The sequence below is a fragment of the Channa argus genome, chromosome 17, assembly GCF_033026475.1.
Source record: "Channa argus isolate prfri chromosome 17, Channa argus male v1.0, whole genome shotgun sequence".
Lineage (NCBI taxonomy): Eukaryota > Metazoa > Chordata > Actinopteri > Anabantiformes > Channidae > Channa > Channa argus.
Window position 1 is genome coordinate 12,526,356 of NC_090213.1, and position 19,279 is coordinate 12,545,634.

At 39.6% G+C, this 19,279-nt stretch overlaps 1 protein-coding gene across 2 annotated transcripts; it reads right to left on the minus strand.

Annotated features, from left to right (window-relative positions):
* Positions 1 to 1,035: 1,035 nt before the first annotated feature.
* On the minus strand, positions 1,036 to 18,983 carry ppp1r14c (protein phosphatase 1, regulatory (inhibitor) subunit 14C). Of its 2 annotated transcripts, XM_067482630.1 has the most exons (5): positions 18,388 to 18,983; positions 17,770 to 17,871; positions 3,786 to 3,869; positions 3,234 to 3,266; positions 1,036 to 1,682 (listed from the first exon to the last, which is right to left on the minus strand). In XM_067482630.1, exons 1-5 carry the CDS (start codon positions 18,619 to 18,621, stop codon positions 1,608 to 1,610), a joined length of 528 nt encoding a protein of 175 aa, XP_067338731.1. In that variant the 5' UTR covers positions 18,622 to 18,983; the 3' UTR covers positions 1,036 to 1,607. The 2 variants fall into 2 exon arrangements, with proteins under 2 accessions (XP_067338731.1, XP_067338732.1); XM_067482631.1 differs by lacking the exon at positions 17,770 to 17,871 and having other exon boundaries at positions 18,388 to 18,963.
* Positions 18,984 to 19,279: the final 296 nt, after the last annotated feature.

The following is a 19,279-nucleotide window of genomic DNA, read 5'->3' on the forward strand; positions in this document are numbered from 1 at the left end:
TGTTAGCATGCAAGACGGGTGCTTTGCAAGTGTTATGTTAAAATTAGACATTGCTCTGCTTTTGTCTTTGGCAGCTGACGGTATACTAGTATATCACATGGCAGGTTTAGGACTGCAATCACAACTGACTGCTCAGAAATGAAAGCAGACCTAACCTCTATACCGGTGTGATGATTGTAACAGAGCTTATAGGGGTTTGTTTTGAGTGTGTCAGAGAAAAAAAGATCATTACCAACAATACATTACTAAACCCATCTCTTAAACCTGCAATTACAACTTATTTTCTGCAACCTGGATAAGTTTTAAGCATTTTCAAATTCTACAACCTTAAAATGATGATTAATTCCTAGCAAACAATCGCCACGGCAAAGCTGTGTTACACTGATGCCTCCATGATGTACAACATTCAGGAAGTAATGCTCCCAATTTTGCACGACTTCTCCTACAGGACTTGACAGGTTAAAAGTGTCAAAGTTTCAAGTTGTCCTTAGGTTCTGACTCAAATGTATTTGCCTTTAGGTTGTCAGTAGTTAAGGTTCAGCGCTAAAAATGCGAACTAATCCTGAATGTCCTTAAAGGCAACATCTACCACTACTAGAGAGGCAAGTTAGCAGAGTTACGTGAACCAAAGTGGGAAAACAGCTACAAAGTTTGGGCTTTGTGCTTAAACATACACAATTAACTGATATGTATTTTGATTAAGGACAGTGGTAAACGACAATGCATATGATAAAATAAAGTTTGCCAATCATACAGGTTTTGTAGTGTCATTCCAGAGGACTGCAAAACCCATCATGCCTTACTGTGGTTAAAAATAAAAGCGTCTAAAAGGCAAAAAAAAAAAAACAGTTTTGTTAAAACATCCCCACACTTTCGAGGTTACGCATCGTAAGTAGAATTGATGTATTGACACCTCGTGCCTAAACTAAAACCACAGAGCTCAGGCAGGGGGGAAGGGGAAAGCTAATGTAGGTGAGGAATAATAAGGAGGTCGACTTTAAAGTGAGACAAAAACAAAAAATGCAGAAAACCACATTTCACTCACAAGAACAATAAAGCACATTTTAAAAAGAGGCAAAGCAGCAAAATACTTCAGTAAAAAAAGACAAACTCATGAAGCACTGTGTTTACATAGTGCCACAGCTAATTTCATACCTACTGCAGTACAAACATCTTTTTTTACCACCTGTTTTAATGTTTTTCGGTGATTTAGTCTGTATGGCTGTTGGCATTAGGGCATCAGCTTGAAACATTTTAGCATGGCTCGGAAATGTGGAATCCCGTGGGTTTCGCATTAAAGCACAGTTGCAGTTCTGGCATGTTGCGGGTTTGATACTTGATTGTGGTCATATGCGATTAAACCATGTTGGCTCTGTTTTACTTATGTTACCTTTCAACAGTCAAATACTATAATACACATTGTTATTCTATGTGGTTTTAAAATGAATGACTAGTGCTATGTGGAAGGAATTTATGGTACATGTTCGCAGGTTGCAGAATAGTTACTAATGTTTATTATGTGTGATGACACATCATGTTGTGTAGGATTCGGAGGTGGAGCTGAGATGATGAAGTTTATGGAGGATTCATGGTTTACATTACAGCCATTATAGGCCTTTCTTTGTTGGTGCACTGAGTTTTCTCATCCCCCTTATCCTGCCCAGCAATTCACGGACAAAGTCCTGTAAGACATAGAAAAGGAAAGTTAGAATATTCAAATATTAAATTATTAAAAACCAGCAAAGAATAAAAAATAAAAAAAATCTTTGGATGTCTACAGTATCAGTTTTCAGACTGGAGAAGGTGGTATTGTGCTGGTATTTCACAGAGAGGTGCACCACCATTCATACCCCTCTATGTCTATACGCTGAAGGTGGAGGTACAAACAGCAATAAGTTCAGCTTAGTTTAGAGGCTGGGGATTGTTCAGTCCTAAAGTAACACAATTTACCTCCTCAAAATCTTAATACATAATAAGACTCCAAAAATTCACTGTGCCTAGACAAGAAATACTTTTGGCACATAAGCCCGTAGAAAACCCCTGCTCATTCTTTACTTTTAGTTTTTTTGTATGAATTAAACAAATTAAATAAATAAAGGAATAAAACAAGTTAATTTCTAAACTTTAGTAGTGTCAGTAGGCAGTTAAGTCAGGATAGTTGCTTTGGCTTTTCCCCCCTTGTCCTCATGCTAAGTTAAGCTACATGGCTGCTGCCTAAAATTTCAAAATTATACAGACCCATTTTGTAATTCAATTCTCGGTAAGAAAGAAACATAAATTTTCTAACCTAACAGATTATTCATGAAAGAAATGAAGAAACAACCAAACGCAAGCCCAAATTTCAAATGGGGTTGAGAATATCCTGGAATTTAATCCCTTTCATTAAAGAGATGATGATGATGCTTGTGACCTAATGCCTCCAACCTTTGCATCCCTCCCTCCTGTTTCTTTGGTTTGCTATCCTCCATCTTCCCAGTGTGCCCTCGTCTAACACTGGTGTTGCTTTCTTTCATCCTGCTTCCACCACTCCCTGCTTTTGTCACGTTCACCTTTTCTCTCTACTGCTTCTGCCTTTTACTGTTAATCCACACCTGATGCTTTCGTTGTCGGTCTCTTTTTTAAAAATGGCATCTGTGCACGTCAAGGGATTGCAGGGTTTGTGTGTGTGTGTGTGTGTGTATGTGAGTGAGAGTTAGTAGGTGTGACACGAATCAGTGGCTGTCATTCTGGCTGTACACCACTGAATGCTTTGGATAGTGACCTTGCAGTGTTTTAACAGGCTGTTTGAATACCACACGTACACAGATGACAGATGGGGAGTCCAGGCTCGATGAGATAGCGGCATATAGTTAATTTGATTGGTCTGTGTCACCTTTAATCACCAAAATAGCTTAACCACACCCAGATACATAATGCCTTTATACACACCAATTCACACACTCAAAAGCACAAAATAAACATTCACAACTCCCTTGTCAAGTTAACAGAATTAGCGTGTGAGCTGTTGTCAGCTAACAGCATTTTATTGTTTATGCAGCCTCTGTTCCTTTTAACCCTTTATGAAATGTAGGTCTAAATGACTGTGGAAAGAGAGAATGCACAGTATGTACAGGGATATGAGGGTTCAACATACAAGCCTCTAATATCAATAAATGGGCATCAATAACACCTTTGGTTATTGATATTGAGAATTCTAAGTATGTATCTGTGAATGACACAATAAACACACTCACCTCTGTTGGTTTGTAGCAGTCTGTTAATGATTCCTGTGTAAATAAAAACAGAGTTGTTGAAGCATTCTGGCGTTCAAATCACAAGTTCCTTTATTATTATTATTGATGTTTTTGTTGTTGTTGTAATTTACAAATGCACAAAACATAATTTATCTATCCAGTATGGTAACTATTTCAAAATATGTTTAATTGCAAAAGACACAATTCCAAGTATCAGGCTAGAGTGTTTTTGAAAGCATCAACATTAGGAAGAAGACAGGAAGAAATCCAACATGCAATGAAAAAAGGGCAGTGATGCTCATGTCTGGAAGACTCACGTGACCAGCATGCAAAGCAGTCACATGAAACATTTAACTACAATGTCAGACCTTTTCTTTACATCTTCTAAGAGACGAAATATATTGCTCCACATTCTGCCTCAACATGCTTTTTCTAGCAATAGGGGAGAATACATTTTATTGTCTGAAGGTTATGAAATATATATATTTTGGAAATTGTTATTAACTGAAAAAATCTAGAGCATAGTATAGTGACTATACTGTGAAGCTATACCTGCAGTTTGCTGGCTCTCTCGTCATCACTGTTAACCTCTAACAGGTCGTCAATGTCTATCTCTACCTCCGGCATCTCCTCCTCCTGGAAGAGAAAGACACTCTTGGTTAGTGATCCTCTCAGAGCCAGGGAGAGAAAGACAAGGATGCAAATTAAAGTGAAAAACTGAATAAGATTCTGTACTGTCTTCATGTGTACAGAACAGCAAATGATGACTGTATTTGTTATGTTCTTACAGTGATTTTCTTCATCAACCCCAGTTGGACACTTTCTCTCACTTTCAGTTATAGCTTGAATCCAAGTCTGTATTCAAAACACTGTTTCCACATCTCTGCTTTTCAAGTTCCAAACAGTGCAAACATAAATTTGCCTATTAGAAACAGACATGACATGGAAATGTCTCTGTGCCAGGGCTGGGCCATTTAGTGGCTCAGTGGTTATGGGTGTATTAAGCTCAATGGCACTTCAAAGGTCCTGTGCTCCTCTAGTTCACTTGATTCCACCACAAGGCATGTGCAAAAAGAGGCAAACAGGGAGGATCAAACCTTCTGTCCTAGCTACCGCATGATGTAGCTTCCATATTCTCTCTTCTGAGACTTAAAGCCAAAGAAATCATGTACAAGTGCAGCTTCTTCATTCAAGTGTTTGCCTTTACCTTGGTAACAACATGATTACAGCAACATGGATCCTGATTTTCTCTCCAGTTTCTTATAGAAATACGACCATTCACAAACCCACACCTCATTTATTTATTTTTTTTAGGTCTAATGAAAATGTTCATTGCCAATGCAAGGAGTGACATGGCTTTTATTTAGATGAGTTGGACAGCAAGAGAGTGGAGGGTGAGATGGTGAATGGTGAGTGGGCATGTGTTAGACTCTCGTGGTAGAGAAACCAGTTTAATCACAGTCCTGAAATTACCATCCTCCTTTATAACAACTGTAAACACAAAATCAAACGTTTCAGTTGCCCAACATTATTCATATGTTATTTGGCACAATTTACTTTATCCAGTTTTTTTATATATAGTGTAGAAAGTAAGAATTTCGAACAAACACATATGCACACACACAAAAAAAAAAAAACATTCTGTTTATCAGAATTTTCCTTTTTTGTCATTTTCTTCAGCACATAATCACTCACACTGAGCATTTATGCTGATTATTGACAGATTAATACCTTCTTGTTCAATACGTACTGACTCCCATTCCTATCCCATAAGAAGTACAGTAAAATTGTAAAATGACCTCTGGTCCCAGGATGCTTCTATGTTAAAGTACTTTTATTATTAAGTTGTGTGTTTGTGTTTAACCCTCTCGGGAAGACTCCTGTATGATGTAGCCTGAAGCAAGCATTGGTATTCATACACAGGAACAGGGAGGATGGAAGGATGATTAGATTTTAGTTCTCGCTCAGTCACTGTGATTTCAGCCTTGTGTGGGTGGGTTGATGTGCACAGAATGGATTAAGCTCACAATTATATCTTTGATATTATAATATCAAATGTAAGACAAATTGCAAGAGGCGAAAATTGTGCATCGTCTGTTCTGTTTGACAGTTCTAATGCAGATGGATTACTGCACCCAGTGCATCTGAAGTGCTTTCATATAAATCCTTGAATGTGCAGATCAGTATAACAACAGGAATGTACATATTTCAAATAAGCAGTAAACACACATTTTCACCTTTTCCTAACCGCATATCTGTATTTATGCAGACTTACACAAAGGCTACCCCTTCTTGATCATTGTTGCTCATATGTAAAGAATTATTTACACAACCAGCAGTTTAAGAATGTTGCTTTATACAAGCCGAGCATCCTCTTCAAACCCTTTCTCTGAAATTTCCCCTTGTTAAGGAAACAGAAAACAAAAATGAGGGAATGTGGTAGAACACATCCAAGCCTGTCATCTCTTAGTTTTGGAGTGTATGGGAACCATCCATCCATCACCTATCCCAACTGTCATTGGGCGAGAGGCTGCGTACACCTTGGACAGATCGCGTCTATCACAGGTATATGGGACCCAAAGGACTGAAATTATAGACAAATACTACACACTAAACATGAGCTATTTTAAATTAAGAAGAAGAGGGAAAGAAAGAGATAAAACGAGGGTAGGGAATCGTTATCCATGTGTCATACACAATTCTAATGTAATTGTATATTTCAATTTCATGTCAATGTACAATTTCTGTACTGCAAAGCCAAAATGCAGTAGCTTCATAGTTCATCAAAACTGAGAACAAAGTTTCTGATTTCCAGCAAAAACTTGTATAATTTGCAAGAATGACATTAACAGTTTAACAGTTTTAAGTAACAGCATTTAATCATCCCTCTCAAAAAGCCTACAATTCAAGGTTTGCAACTTATATCGCCCATTGCTTTTATCCCTGTTTTATTAGACAGCTTGATAAAATCCTCAATTTGTGTTGCTTTTTGGAAACTCAGTGGTCAAGCAACATCCGTTTTATTAGGTCCAAAAAATACTATGATGTAAGAGTATGATGAAACCCAATACAGATCCAAACTAGAATTTCAAGATGGCTGCTCCGTCTTGAAAGGTCAACTTTTTTACATCTGACAGCAGACATGTGTGAGCAGTATGAACAGCTACATCATGACCAAGATTGCCAGTGAGTATAGAGACAAACTTTAACTTTATAATAGAGATTAATAACATCATCTAGTAATCAATCACCCAGTCTAGTGTCTCAGTTTGTGTGTGTGTGTGTATATATGTGTGTGTGAGACTATTCCACTTGTCAGCAAGCAGTCCGTCTCCCTCTGTCACTGTGATTTGTGATGACTAGGGCAAAGCATGCCCTGTGTGTGAAGCGTGACTGCAAGCAATTGGCAAAGGCATGTAAATCTTCACGCACTGTTTTATGCCACCACCAGTCTTTTGCAGAGAAACACACATCCCAGGGCTTTGTCTCTCTGTGGAGCTTGTGAGAAAGTGCCTAAGTGTGTCAAATATACTGCATGAAATGACAAGAACGGAGAAACACTTAACATCAAGACTTACTGTACACTGTAGTTGACTAGCCATTGAGAGCCTAAAATAGTTGAGGTCACACCCACTACCCCCCGGGGAAAATAATTTTCCGTCTTGCCAGCAGTGGGATGGTGACAGAATGACAGCACACAGACAAAGAAATAAATTCAAAATAAAGCAAAACCAAGATCTAATACAAACAATAAGCAAGTTGAAGAGGTTAAACCAGTATCTAAATCCTTCAGGACTAATACATATTCCAACACCATTTCTAGTACCTGTAGATATTTTCAGTCACTCTTTTATATGATCATAAATCTCAGAATGTACACTAAAATAAACTAGAAATATATAAGAAATCAACCTATTTATGCTAGTAGCTGATGTGAATGATAAGGAAACAGAGGCACCACATACATAAGCTACAATTTGTATCTACTAAAATACTAGTATCCAGATGAAACATCACTTGATTTGCAATGCTGGCCCACATGCAATGCTTGATAGATACTGGGAAGCAATGAGCATTTTTATGTATTAGAGGTCCATTGAAATAGTATTTGTTGCAGCAAATCTATGTGTTTATATATGTAGAAAGAAAGACAAGAAAAAAAGAGGAAATGAGAGTTAGTGCATATAGGTAGAGGATGCAGGGGTGATAATGATATAATGAGGGCAACGTTGTGTGGACTATTTGTGTTAACCACCAAGCAAACCAAAAGGGACGTCCAGCCAGCGTGTTTCTCAAACGTGTTGTCACTGACAGCTAAACACCCGGAAGCATTTTTGTGTTATGAATCAAAGCTAATGTATGCGGCTGCACCCTATGATTCACTATTCAGACTATATTTAATCACTTATTTCAAATAGGGGGTCAAACTCTTAGTGACAGGGAATCACTTCACTTGGCCAAGTGATTGATAATTATTTCTATTTAGTTAAAAAATTGAAATGACTTTTACAACGCATTTCATTGGCTACTGTCACTTTGAAACCATGGTCTTCACATCAATGTCAATCTCAATCTGTTTCTATGTGTGTTTGGAAAAAAATAAATTAACCTTTCATAGTCAAGATAAAATAAACTCAAATTTAACATTAACAAAAACAGAGGAGAAGTAGTTAACAGAGAGAAACAATGGGCATTAGTATTTAGCCCATTCATTGCTCATTCATCCATAATTCTGGCTTCTGATTGATAAATTGTATGTGCTGCCATCCCACACACTGAACACAACTCCCTAAAGTCATTACTAAAAGCTGCTGGATTTGTTCCTATAGTCACTTTTTAAAAAAAGAAGTCACAAAAGCAGTCTGAAAAGCTAAATCTTAACTTAAAGCTAAATCTAGCAGCAAAGTCACAAAGTTGGCAACACTGGAAAATAATTGAATTAATACATGTAACATGTAAGGCTCACACATAGCTAACTGTTAATGTAGCTAGTTTGAAATAAGGTTTGAAGATAAAGTGTTATGATGTGAAAAATAATACCATTGATTATTTCAGCACTATTGCAGCTAGGAAGGGGGTGTTAGCTAAAAGGTTTTGTCTGAGGGATCACAGCAGCCGTCTGGTACAGATGCTGAAAATGGGGGATTAGTAGTCATTTTCTCTCCAGCTGTTTTTACAGTGTTAGTGTGTGCTTCATATGTTTCATCTGCGTGTGTGTGTGTGTGTGTGTGTGTGTGTGTGTGTGTGTGTTGTCGGAGAGTGAGTGAGTGAGTGAGTGAGAGTGTGTGAGAGTGAGTGAGAGTGAGAGAGAGAGAGAGAGAGAGAGAGAGAGAGAGAGAGAGAGAGAGAGAGAGAGAGAGAGAGAGAGAGAGGTTGTATTGTTTCTACCTGTAGTGAAAATGTATATAAAATATGACTGACAGTGGCAAATTCCTACATAAGATATTGACATAATACACAATAATGAACAGAATTTAATATGGTTTATAAGTAATCACAGTACTAGATTATACCTTGTAATAATGGCTGTATATGCATTTATCCAAAGGGCCTTACACAGTTTCTCATTTACCCATTCACACATTGATGGGGAAGCTGCTATGCAGCTGGCCTGCTCTTACTGAGAGAAACTAAGTTCGGGTATATTGTTTTGTGCAAGGACACTTTGACATGTGACCAGAGGAGCCAAGAATCAAACCACCACCCTGGGATAAATGGACGACTGCTCTACCTCCTCAGCCACATTTGCAAGTGTTAGGGAATGTATAGATAAAAAAACAGAGTTGGCAGAGAGGCACGTAGGGGAACAAGAAGAACCGACATGCTGAAATGTTTCGCTGATATTGCAAACAAGGAAAGAGTACAGGACACAAATGAGAAAAACAATAGAAAGCAAACCAAGGAAAGATTTAATAAGTCTAACAGTGAAACAGCAAGGCATGGACATTAAATTAGGGACCATGCAGAGATAACAGAGGCAAAAAAACAACCACAACCAAGGGAAGTGAGAGCGCTATGTATGACAGCAGTAAGGAGAGGAGAAAATAAGATACAGGCAGTTGGGGAGTGCACAAATAAGTGGGTCACTGTGATGATGAGGCACGGAGAAAGGAAGAGGAGGCTTGTGCAACAACGTAAAACCTCACAGCTCAGCTTTCTCTGCTGTCTCTAAACTGCCATGTTGTGTCACATCAAAGCGAGCAGGAACTCGAGGTGGGATGAATTAATCTTACGAGACCAAGGTGAGGGAGGAGGAGAGAAACTACTGCACAACAACGAAAGGAAGGTGAGGATGGAACAAGAATAAAGTCTGGAGGTGAACAAAAGGGCAGGAGCATATGGGAAAACAGAAACTACTTAAGGGCAGTGAATGATAATGACAAAAGGTACAATGGTAAAAAGTGCAATTGTTACTACAGCCCTTCTCCTCTCTATTTCTCCTTCTACCCTCAACCCCCTCCCTTCCAGCACCTCCCTATTGCCTCTTGAGCGATGCAGTTTGCTGAAACCACACAGCATGGATGAAGTGACTTCACTGGATAAAGTTAGCTAATGCAGCAAAAGCTCTTTCCCACGCTGATTCAGCTGTACTCGGGAGGACACTGTATATCAGAGAGGGGAGATGGTAGAAAAACAGGGTTGGAGGAAGTAATTAATCTTCAAGGGAGATTTTTAGCTAAAAAAGTAACACTAATTATCTAACCTGAATTTTGGAAGCTGATTAGGATGTAAATTAATTATTCATTCAACATGATTGTGTATAGTTGCTTCCCCACAATAGTGTTGTTGATTTTCCTTCAATCCAGGTCAGTTAAAGGGGATGTTATCCAAGAACATGCTGCTTTTTTCCAGTTCTGCTCCTGGTTTTGTTCTAAGTGACCTCCAATCACGCTTTGGCTTCAAGTCATCGGTCTGTCAGAGTTTTTGCACCTGGATGATACTGTCCATTGTTTGAATCACAAACTGGTTTTCTTTTCTGATGCAAATAGCTAAAATATAGCATTTTGTTGTATTTTATTTTATTAAACTACAGAACTACTGTATGTGCTGTCAGGAGTTGTGGTTCAGCCAGTCATTGAAAATTGCTAATCTGACATCAAACCAACACATAACACCAAATCCTGTAACAGTACTAATCAATCATGTTGCAGACATTATTGACAGCAGATTAAAATCAGGACTACTGGCCCTGGCAGAGCTTTTTCTGTTGATAATTGTAGAATTAGACATTTTGGAATGATAAGTAATGAGAACCGGAGGTTGGGCAGAAATCCACAAACCTAAAGTCGACCTAATGGTAAAACTCCAATCTACTAATGGTGATCTTGCTGTTTTGCTCTGCTATAGGTTTTAATGAGAAGATTCAAGATCAGATCCTTTGCTTTAGTCATATTTTGCTGTAGGCTAGTTTGATAACATCTTTTGTAGTCAATATGCGTCCTCTACATTGTTTGGTGGATGCTCAAATAGCTTCGGGAACTACACCTTTCAGACCCTGGAAGGGGGGGGGGAGGCAGTGTTCAATGCTTCAGGTAACATTCTGAAACCAACAGTTTGACATGGAAAGTCACTGCGTGCTGTCATTTCTGTGCTTGTGCGGAGATGAGAAATAACCACAATAAGTTTGATTTGCAGGCTTGTGGGGCATCAAAGAAGCTGGTTCTGATGGAGGATAGCCAAATCCTTACTCAGAGAATTGAAATTTCCATGCCTTTTCCCCCATCTTCTTTAACAACAATCTCCAGAGGAAAGGAAAGTTTGTAAAGAACACAATCAGCAAAACCTGGTATAGAGCATAAAAGGAATTGCAGCAGTGGGATTGTTCCACTATCATTCCACAGGGTCAAAATCCTTCTCTTTCGGTAACCTCCTGATACAAAGTAAACATTGTTGTGGATATTCAACCACGACAATGCCAGGGTCTGTATTCTGACTCACTTTCACAGTTTTGTGGCTCAGGGGAGCACATGTTACTCTACTGTATTTAACACGCAGACAGTTTCTCCCTGAGGCTGCTGTATTGACAGCCGAGGCCCAGTTGGACCTTTGCCCTCACTGCAAAGCAACGCTTCCAGCCAAACTGGATTTAAAACATCAGTAGCATCAGGGTCACATGCAGTCAGCCAGACAGTCGCTCAGCCCATTCAACTACTAGCAAGTCAAAACAATGCCGGATTTATTGAAATTCAGACTAAGTTCAGAAAGCTTTCTTTTATCAAATTGTACGATTAACGTAATTCTCTTTTTCTACATATAACTGCTTTCTTGCTGCTGAATGTGAAAATTCATGCTATGGTAAACTTAAAGACTCATCCACAAATGAACACACCCCGCTGACTTGGAAAGTCAAAACAATAATCTTCCTTTTCTCCTTTCTTCTCCGTCTCCTTCTCTCAGTCATGTGAATGACGACAGTGTTTTGCATCTTTTTGAAGCGCCAACCATAGAGAGTGAGTCAGTGTTTTATACAGGGCCAGTTTGTAAATTGTCGGCTTGCTGACAATGAAACCAGTGATTAACTGGATCATCTTGGGATGGGTGGAGATGTCATCGGAAGACAAGATATTCAGTGTGTGAGTGTGAAAAGTCAACTTCTCCTTCTTACACAGTCTTGGAGGCTTTTGACTTCTTCTACACGGGTTTGCAGCTGGTTCCCCAGTGAATTAGCCTGAAATCAGAAGACTCTTTCACTGGTAAAGATTTAAAGGGATAAGAAATGCAAAATACTAAAAAGGAAAGCTATAATGGCCGTCTGCACTTACCATTTTATGGTATCTTCTTGTACTGCTATGTTTTGGGACTTCCGGTCTATATTTGCTATATCTATAACCTACAGATATTTTGTTTTTTGCTATTGTATTTTACTTATTCGTGTTTATTTTCTCTGCTATGAAGCAGGAAACACGGGGTTGGCACGTAAAACCACCATGACAACATCATAGCATCATACCTAAGCTGATAAACACAGCCTACAGGGTAATTCAGCGGGAAACCACAACACAAAAGGAATAAGGACAAAAGAGAAGAGGAAAGGAGTGAAAGACAGAGGCTGACACATACAAACCACAAATGAACACTTCGTAAGGTTTCATTTAAACATCCACCCATTATCTTTAAAAGGTAAAGTGCTTTCATTGTCAACATACATATAAGCTGTACAACTAAATTCCATCAGATGTTTTGTTAGTCCTGAGCTACGGCAGCTGAGTGCGCCGCCACTATGGGCCGACCTGACCTGGTCCCTAACACACATGTTTTTAGCGGTGAGGGAAACCTACGCAAACACTGGGAGAACATGCAAATTGGGATTGAACCCCGAACATCTAAGCTGCCCCGTAACAGCCTATGGATGAGGGGGGGGTTGGAGCCTACCTCAACACGCCCTGGACACGTCTCGTCTATCCCATGACCAACACAGAGAGACATACACAGACAGACAACCATTCACATCCACATCTGGACAATTTAGTGTCACCGACTTGTTTTATTATTCATCTGTCAGACGTTATCACATTGTGGATGTAGCAATTAAGAGTTGATCCTACTCATTGAAAGCCATGTGTTATGTGCCACAGCGCCGTACAAACATGACGTCGTGTACCTAATCTACTTGTAAACCACAGAGAAAGATGGAAAATGTAGAGAGGTAACAAAAAGCAGAACAAATACATCGCAAGCTTTGCCCTTGCTTTTGCTTGTTGAATAGTCATTTGACACTTTACTGCTACATGTGCATTTATAAGTGCATCAACAGCTGCTGGCTGTCCACTCACTCAAAGGCCTTCTTGTCGTCACCTCTGATTTGTTTAGCATCAGATGAAGGTGTTATATGAAATGTGTTAACATGTGCAGGGACACACAGACACTAAGCTTTATTTTTGTTTGTGGGATTTAAGTGACACCAACACAAAAAACACTTTCCTCATCCCATCAATAAACTCCCCGGTTTACAAAGCTTGCATGTATTTTTCTTCTTCTCTTTCTTCCCACATCTTGTCTCACACATACTTTGCTCTCCCCTATACTGATTTTCTCAAACATGTTCTTCCAAAGATTTTAAAATACTTTGTATATCTGCTGGACATCTGTCTGCTAACAGTGTGCCCCTGTACATACAGAGTATCTTGTAGCCTTAATGTAATGCTTCTGTTTTTCCCTGTCAATACAATTGTGTTTATTTATGGTGCGCTCTTTCCAAACCTATTGAATGCCGCTAATGACTTGGCTTAAATTGCATTACTCATTCTCTGCTACACTGTGAGGTTCACATGACACATGGTTGTTCAGCTTACCAGCAAGATGAACCTGAAAGTCAAGCAAGGGGAAATGTTATCGACAAGGTCACAGGAGAAGCCGGGGAACAAGGGGATAATGATACAGAAAAAGATGAAGATGTTGTAGCATTTTTTTTCCACCTCAGTATTGCTGTCATGGGAAAGGCAGATTCCTTTGTCTACAACACTCACACAGACAGACCCTCCTACACAAAACAGCCAGCCCTCTTTATTTTGGTGAAGTTTATCAAGAGAGAAAGAGAGCAGCAGACAGAGGAGTTAGTATTATCTACAAGAAGATGCTGCATATCCTATTTCCCCTCGCTCCATTTCGTCCAAATATGTACACTGACCTGTATATGTATGCTCATGCATTCATGAAAAGTACCCCCTCACCCTCTGACCACTGGCTACCCCATATCTGCCAAAGAGCAGGAGGATATCATCAACCCAAAAAAGCACGTACAGTTTCATAAACACACCCACAGACACAGACACGAGAAAACATATGCACACAAAGCCTGAGGGCAGAGCACGGTCTGTCAGCAGTGTCTGTGCTCGTACACACGAATAAGCTTCACTGAGTGGGGCTCTATTGAAGATGAGCCATGCAATTGTAGGACATTACAGTGTCTCTCTCTCTCGTTATTCTGCAGTGAGCACACCAGAAACACACATATACAACTGCAGAGTCTGTGTGTGTGACTGCCACACATTTACCAGTCATTTTCAGAGTCTATATTATTCCCTCGCTCACACACAAAGTAAAGACTTCGGCACCCTCTTCCTCAACAACCTTCATTGATTGCTCTGTAGTGCTCTGAGACAGATAAACCCGTCACTGCTGTCACTTTCTGCCTTTGAATCATCTAGTCTTTATGTCATCATTAAACTGCACTCTAACACAGTCTAACCCAGTCTGCCACAGAGCAAGTGAATGTGTTACTGTTAGTTAGAAGAGGTAATGAAGGTTTGCAGAGAAGGGACAAATAAAGATTATGCCACAGCCAAGTAACAATTAATTATACTATTATTCCCATGATTCTCAAATTAAAAAGGCTAATGGAAAAAAACAATTCGATTAGATTTGTCAATGATGCAAAAAGCTGTAACTTAGTGCCTCTTTATGGTCGTACTTTATATTGTTCTTGTCATGTTCCATCTCTTTGATTCTTTGTAGTTCTTCGGTGCCTTTTTTCAGTTGTTTTGCATCATCTTTTTGGCACCTGATCTCTAAGACTTTCAAACAAGTCATATTTAGCCTATACTTCATACAGAGGCTTTGTATGAAGGTTGGGGAGGTCAGGGAGACCCCTTGGCCTGCGACTGGTAGGCTACTCACCAATCCAATCCCTGGATAAAAGATGTCAACATGTTTTTGATAAAGATTCACCATTTAGGACTCTTTTTAAACAGAAATGTTCAAAAATTATTTTTTTTTCTAGACAATTAATCAGTACCTCACATTTGATAATAACTTACTTTCACCTTAAAACAATAATAACTGTTAGTATGTTTTGTACTAAAATTTATAGTTGTACTATCCTGTTAAATGCAGCTGTTCAGGTCAGTTATCCATTGCAAAAGAAGTTCCAGACTTCAGCAGGAGTTCCTAGATTAAATATAGATTAAAGGGCAAATAGTTTTTGGGAATATTTATAAAGACACTGTTTGCCATTTAATTGCATTTTTAAAATCAAACTGCATTATCACTAAATTTAACTGATAGATATAAAACAATATACAATAATATTTAGCTCTCTCTAATTACAGAGAAGGTGACAAGAGGATACTGTAATGTTTGCCTCCTCTGTATTAAGAGCTGTATTGGTACCGCTTGGGTATTTTGCTCTTCTTCACCCCCACTGCTCCCCACTGTCTCATTTTTCTAATTTCTCCTGTCTATTCTTTAAACAGTGAAATTCACGGGGGCAATGCATCCCGGGAGAGCAGAGGGGAATCTATCTTCGACAGGACTCACCTAGTGTTATACTAGAGTCCAGAGAAATGGAGGAAGAGACTGAGAAAGACGGAGCGTTGAGGAGAATTAAAATCGGCATGGGAAAAAAATATTTCCATGAAAAACAATATTAGGCAAGAAGAGGGAAAAAATACTACGTTGATAAAAATTGGAAAAATTTCATTTGCAACATCAGTTTTACATTTTAGGAAATGTTTTCTTGCTGAAAGTTTGACAAGAATAGCCCATATGTATGCACTAAATATGAAACTACAGCTAGTGGCATTTGTTTATTAAATATGGGAAAGATCATCTGACTAACTCTCTGCAAGACAGCAGATAGTGCATTCTCCAAAATGTCAAACTTTTCTCACTCACAGCTTAACTTTTCTACATTTTACTTTTGCCACAAGAGAAGAATTACAGAAATTCTCATGTACCGGTTACCAAAACCAAAGTCCAATGTTTACTGACTTAACCCTTTTTCCACTCTGTTACTTTTACCATCACATCACCAACACCCCCACACAAACATGGTCGGTGATGTTCTCTAGTATCAGGTTCTCTTTATGAAACAGATATAGCTGCTGACCTTTATAACTACACAGCGCATTCTGCAGACACACTCACACACACACAATACATCCATGTGTCTATGTGTAGGGTGAAGGTGTTAACAGGCATGAGGGGGTGTGATGTCCTGTTGTCATGTGACTGATTAAAGTTGTATTTAATGCACTATTTTAAAACTTGTTGTCCATTGAAATCCTGCCTCTTTCCATGTCCTTCTACCACCGCTCAACGCTGCACTTTTTTCAGATTCTGACATTATATCGACACTGTTCCAACTCTAGAGAGCCAGGGGATTAGCGTGTCATATTATCCCATTTGTGTTTTGAAAGACATTATACGAGGAGGGTCATGCTCCTGGGAATATTTTCACTACAATATGTACTGCAAGGCCACCATCATTAAACTGAATGTAAGACAGAGGGACGTCTGCAGACAAGAGTGTGGAGGTTTTTTTTTTTTTCACAGTAGTGCTACAATAGTGAAATAAAAGAGAAATTTCTTCCGAGCTAGAAATCACAACATATGGTAAACACGTCTTGTGATCTGCTGCAGTGTTTTTGACCATTTGTCTAAATAACAATTTGCATTAAACAAATCAGTGGCTAAAAACCCATATGAAAACATCCATTGGAAGAAAAAACCAAATGCTGCTTGTTAGCAATGTGATGGCCTGAGACCAAGGCCAGGCCAGGGTACTCAAGCCCTCATTGGGAAAAAAAACATCAAATAGATCAGTCGTTTCATGTGAAGGATGTGAGATGTAGATCAAGCGCACCTGCTGATGATGCAGCCAAGAGCTCAGCCAACTTTGAAATGCAAACATGTCCTCCCAGACAACTTATCCAGCTCTTTTCAACTTGAGTGAGAACCACAGCAGGACTCTAAAGAGAGGAAGAAGCTCGGAAACCAGATGATAACTATAAAACCAGCAGCTGATGATGGCTGGCAAAAAGATTGTCTTTTGGTGATGTTTAGCTAGAAAGAAGCAGTTTAAAGCTACAGTGGATATAATGACTTGGTTTGAAATGTCTATTTGCCTTCACCATGGGAAAAAAATATTTGCAATTCAATGCTCTGCAAGCAGAGGGTCAAACTGACATGGACAATAATGGTTTAATGTTGAAATTCAGTATCCTGCTGTGATGTGTGCAGGTTTTTGGCTTAAACACACACACACAGCAATCAATCTTTACAATAGTCATCGGCAAATCCATTACGTTGCATAAATTAATAACCACAGATGACAAAATGAAACTGAAGGCTCACACAGAACCAGGAGAGGTGATCGGCTAGTGAGCACCATCAAAGCATCAGCACATCCTTAACCCAGTGCCCTTTTTTCCTCTTCTTCAGTCAACCTTCCCCCACTTGGTTTTGGCAGCATACTGTGTGTGGCAGCAGACAGACATACACAGACACATACATTCCCACATAACCTCTTTCTTTCAGCACCCCTGTCTATTTCTCCATGTCTCTCACATACACCACGTGGCATGTCAAGTCCTGTTTGACAACAGATCATCCGTGGAGAGGTGAAAAGGCTTCGAAAGGTCAGAGATTTGCCACAGAATTATGAGGAATTCATTCCAGACGGTGTGCCTCTTAACCACTGAGTGATTGAATGAAACACGATTGATTGCTCTCCAGGACTGGAAACTATAGGGAAAAAAACTCTTGGACTAATTAATAAGTGTATAATAAATAAAGTAAAGGGAATCGGCAAACACACTGATTTTTTTTTGCAAAGGATGGAGGCAACGTGTGCGTAACGAGCGCAGCCGTGCGGTTTCTCTCCTTCTCGACCTCGTTGAACCAGCCATCCCTCTCTTCCCTACAAGGAGGGATGAGAGAGAGCAAACAGCGCTTTGTCAGATTCACCAGCGATCCAGCAAAAAGCCACATTACTAAAGCAGACAGCTTCAGTGTCGCTTCGACTCCCTTGCTATCCTCGCTTCAGAGGTAAGCAGGTGTCAACGTTGCAGAAGACAAAGGCATTTAGTGAAAAATGATCCTGTAAATATAAATGATTCTGAGGCTACCGCCAGTGAGAAGAAATATGCAGCAAATTTAGCTGTATCTAAAGGCACACAGCAAGTGTAAAGTTAGTCAAGCAGAGGAGGAATAGATCATATATGTCATATATCTATGACAGATATAGCACTTAATATATAATAGATTAAATGAGAACTGGATTTAGCATTTGAGTCATAATTCTACAAAACTAGCAACTCAGGTATTCGAGGCCGATGTGTCCTTTAATCCGTGTCTTCATATGGTTTGAAATGTGTCGCTGACATGTGCGCACACTGCAAATCGTGTGCGATCTGAGGTTTCCTGCTCCACTTACCTCACAGTCGTACAAGTCGCTGAGTTGCTCAATGATCCACTCCTCCAGGACGAGTCTTTTCCGCAGCTCTTTCCTGTCGTACTTGACCGTGACTTTGCCCTGTTTCTTCTGGACCGGATCGTCTCCGGTGATGGGGCCGGAAGCCACGCAGCCCACTCCGGGAGCAGCCTGAAAGAAGACCCGGCTGCCGGCGGTGGGCAGCGGTGCACTAGTTTCGGTGCCGGCGGTCGACATTGCGGGAAGCCCTGGTTTTATAGAAATGCGTGAATGAGCGGAGTTTTTTGCGCCGTTGAGTGGGACTGCGCGCTGCACGACAGACAGGACAATGGTGAGGAGCTTTTAAACAGCTGCTATTTAAAGCGCAGCGCCGGAGACAGCCGAGGAGGAGGAGCGGACACTGCAAGAAATGAGCTGCTTCTTACATGCTTGCCCCCTGTAAAAATCCAAATGTATGTTTTTTTTTAAAACGAAATTGATTAATATCAGCCTATAATTCAGCACTGCGTTTCATAAAGGTACTTTATATAATAATGGTAGCATATAAAACATGACAGAAAAGGGCACTGCTAAAGTAACAGAAAATGAAAGGGAATTAAGAAATGAACACATTTACACTTTTGTTAATACCTTGAAATTTGCTAAATGTTCTAAAACGTTTCGGCATTTTTTGCAGCGTATCATCCAAATTCCCTCAATGGTGCTTTTGCAGCATTGAATAGCAGGCAGATGCCGTGTGCCTCAGTAGATGGTCTTTCCCAATCCTACCTGTGATCTTGTGCTATTATTTTACTTACTGAAATAACCTACAGATTAATGTCTCCTTATATGATGCACAGATGACTCCAAAAGGCTGATGTGACAATTGCTGAATACGCACACCTGAAATTGGAAG

Bases quoted from the DNA above. Each gene is read 5' to 3' on its own strand.
- ppp1r14c (XM_067482630.1), bottom strand. From the start codon at position 18,621: ATGTCGACCGCCGGCACCGAAACTAGTGCACCGCTGCCCACCGCCGGC. The intron at 3,870-17,769 runs GTGTGTTTGCCG...TTTCTCTTCCAG, and splicing joins TCCTTTGCAAAAAAAAATCA to GAGGAGGAGATGCCGGAGGT. The intron at 3,267-3,785 runs GTATAGCTTCAC...TTATTTACACAG, and splicing joins AGAGAGCCAGCAAACTGCAG to GAATCATTAACAGACTGCTA.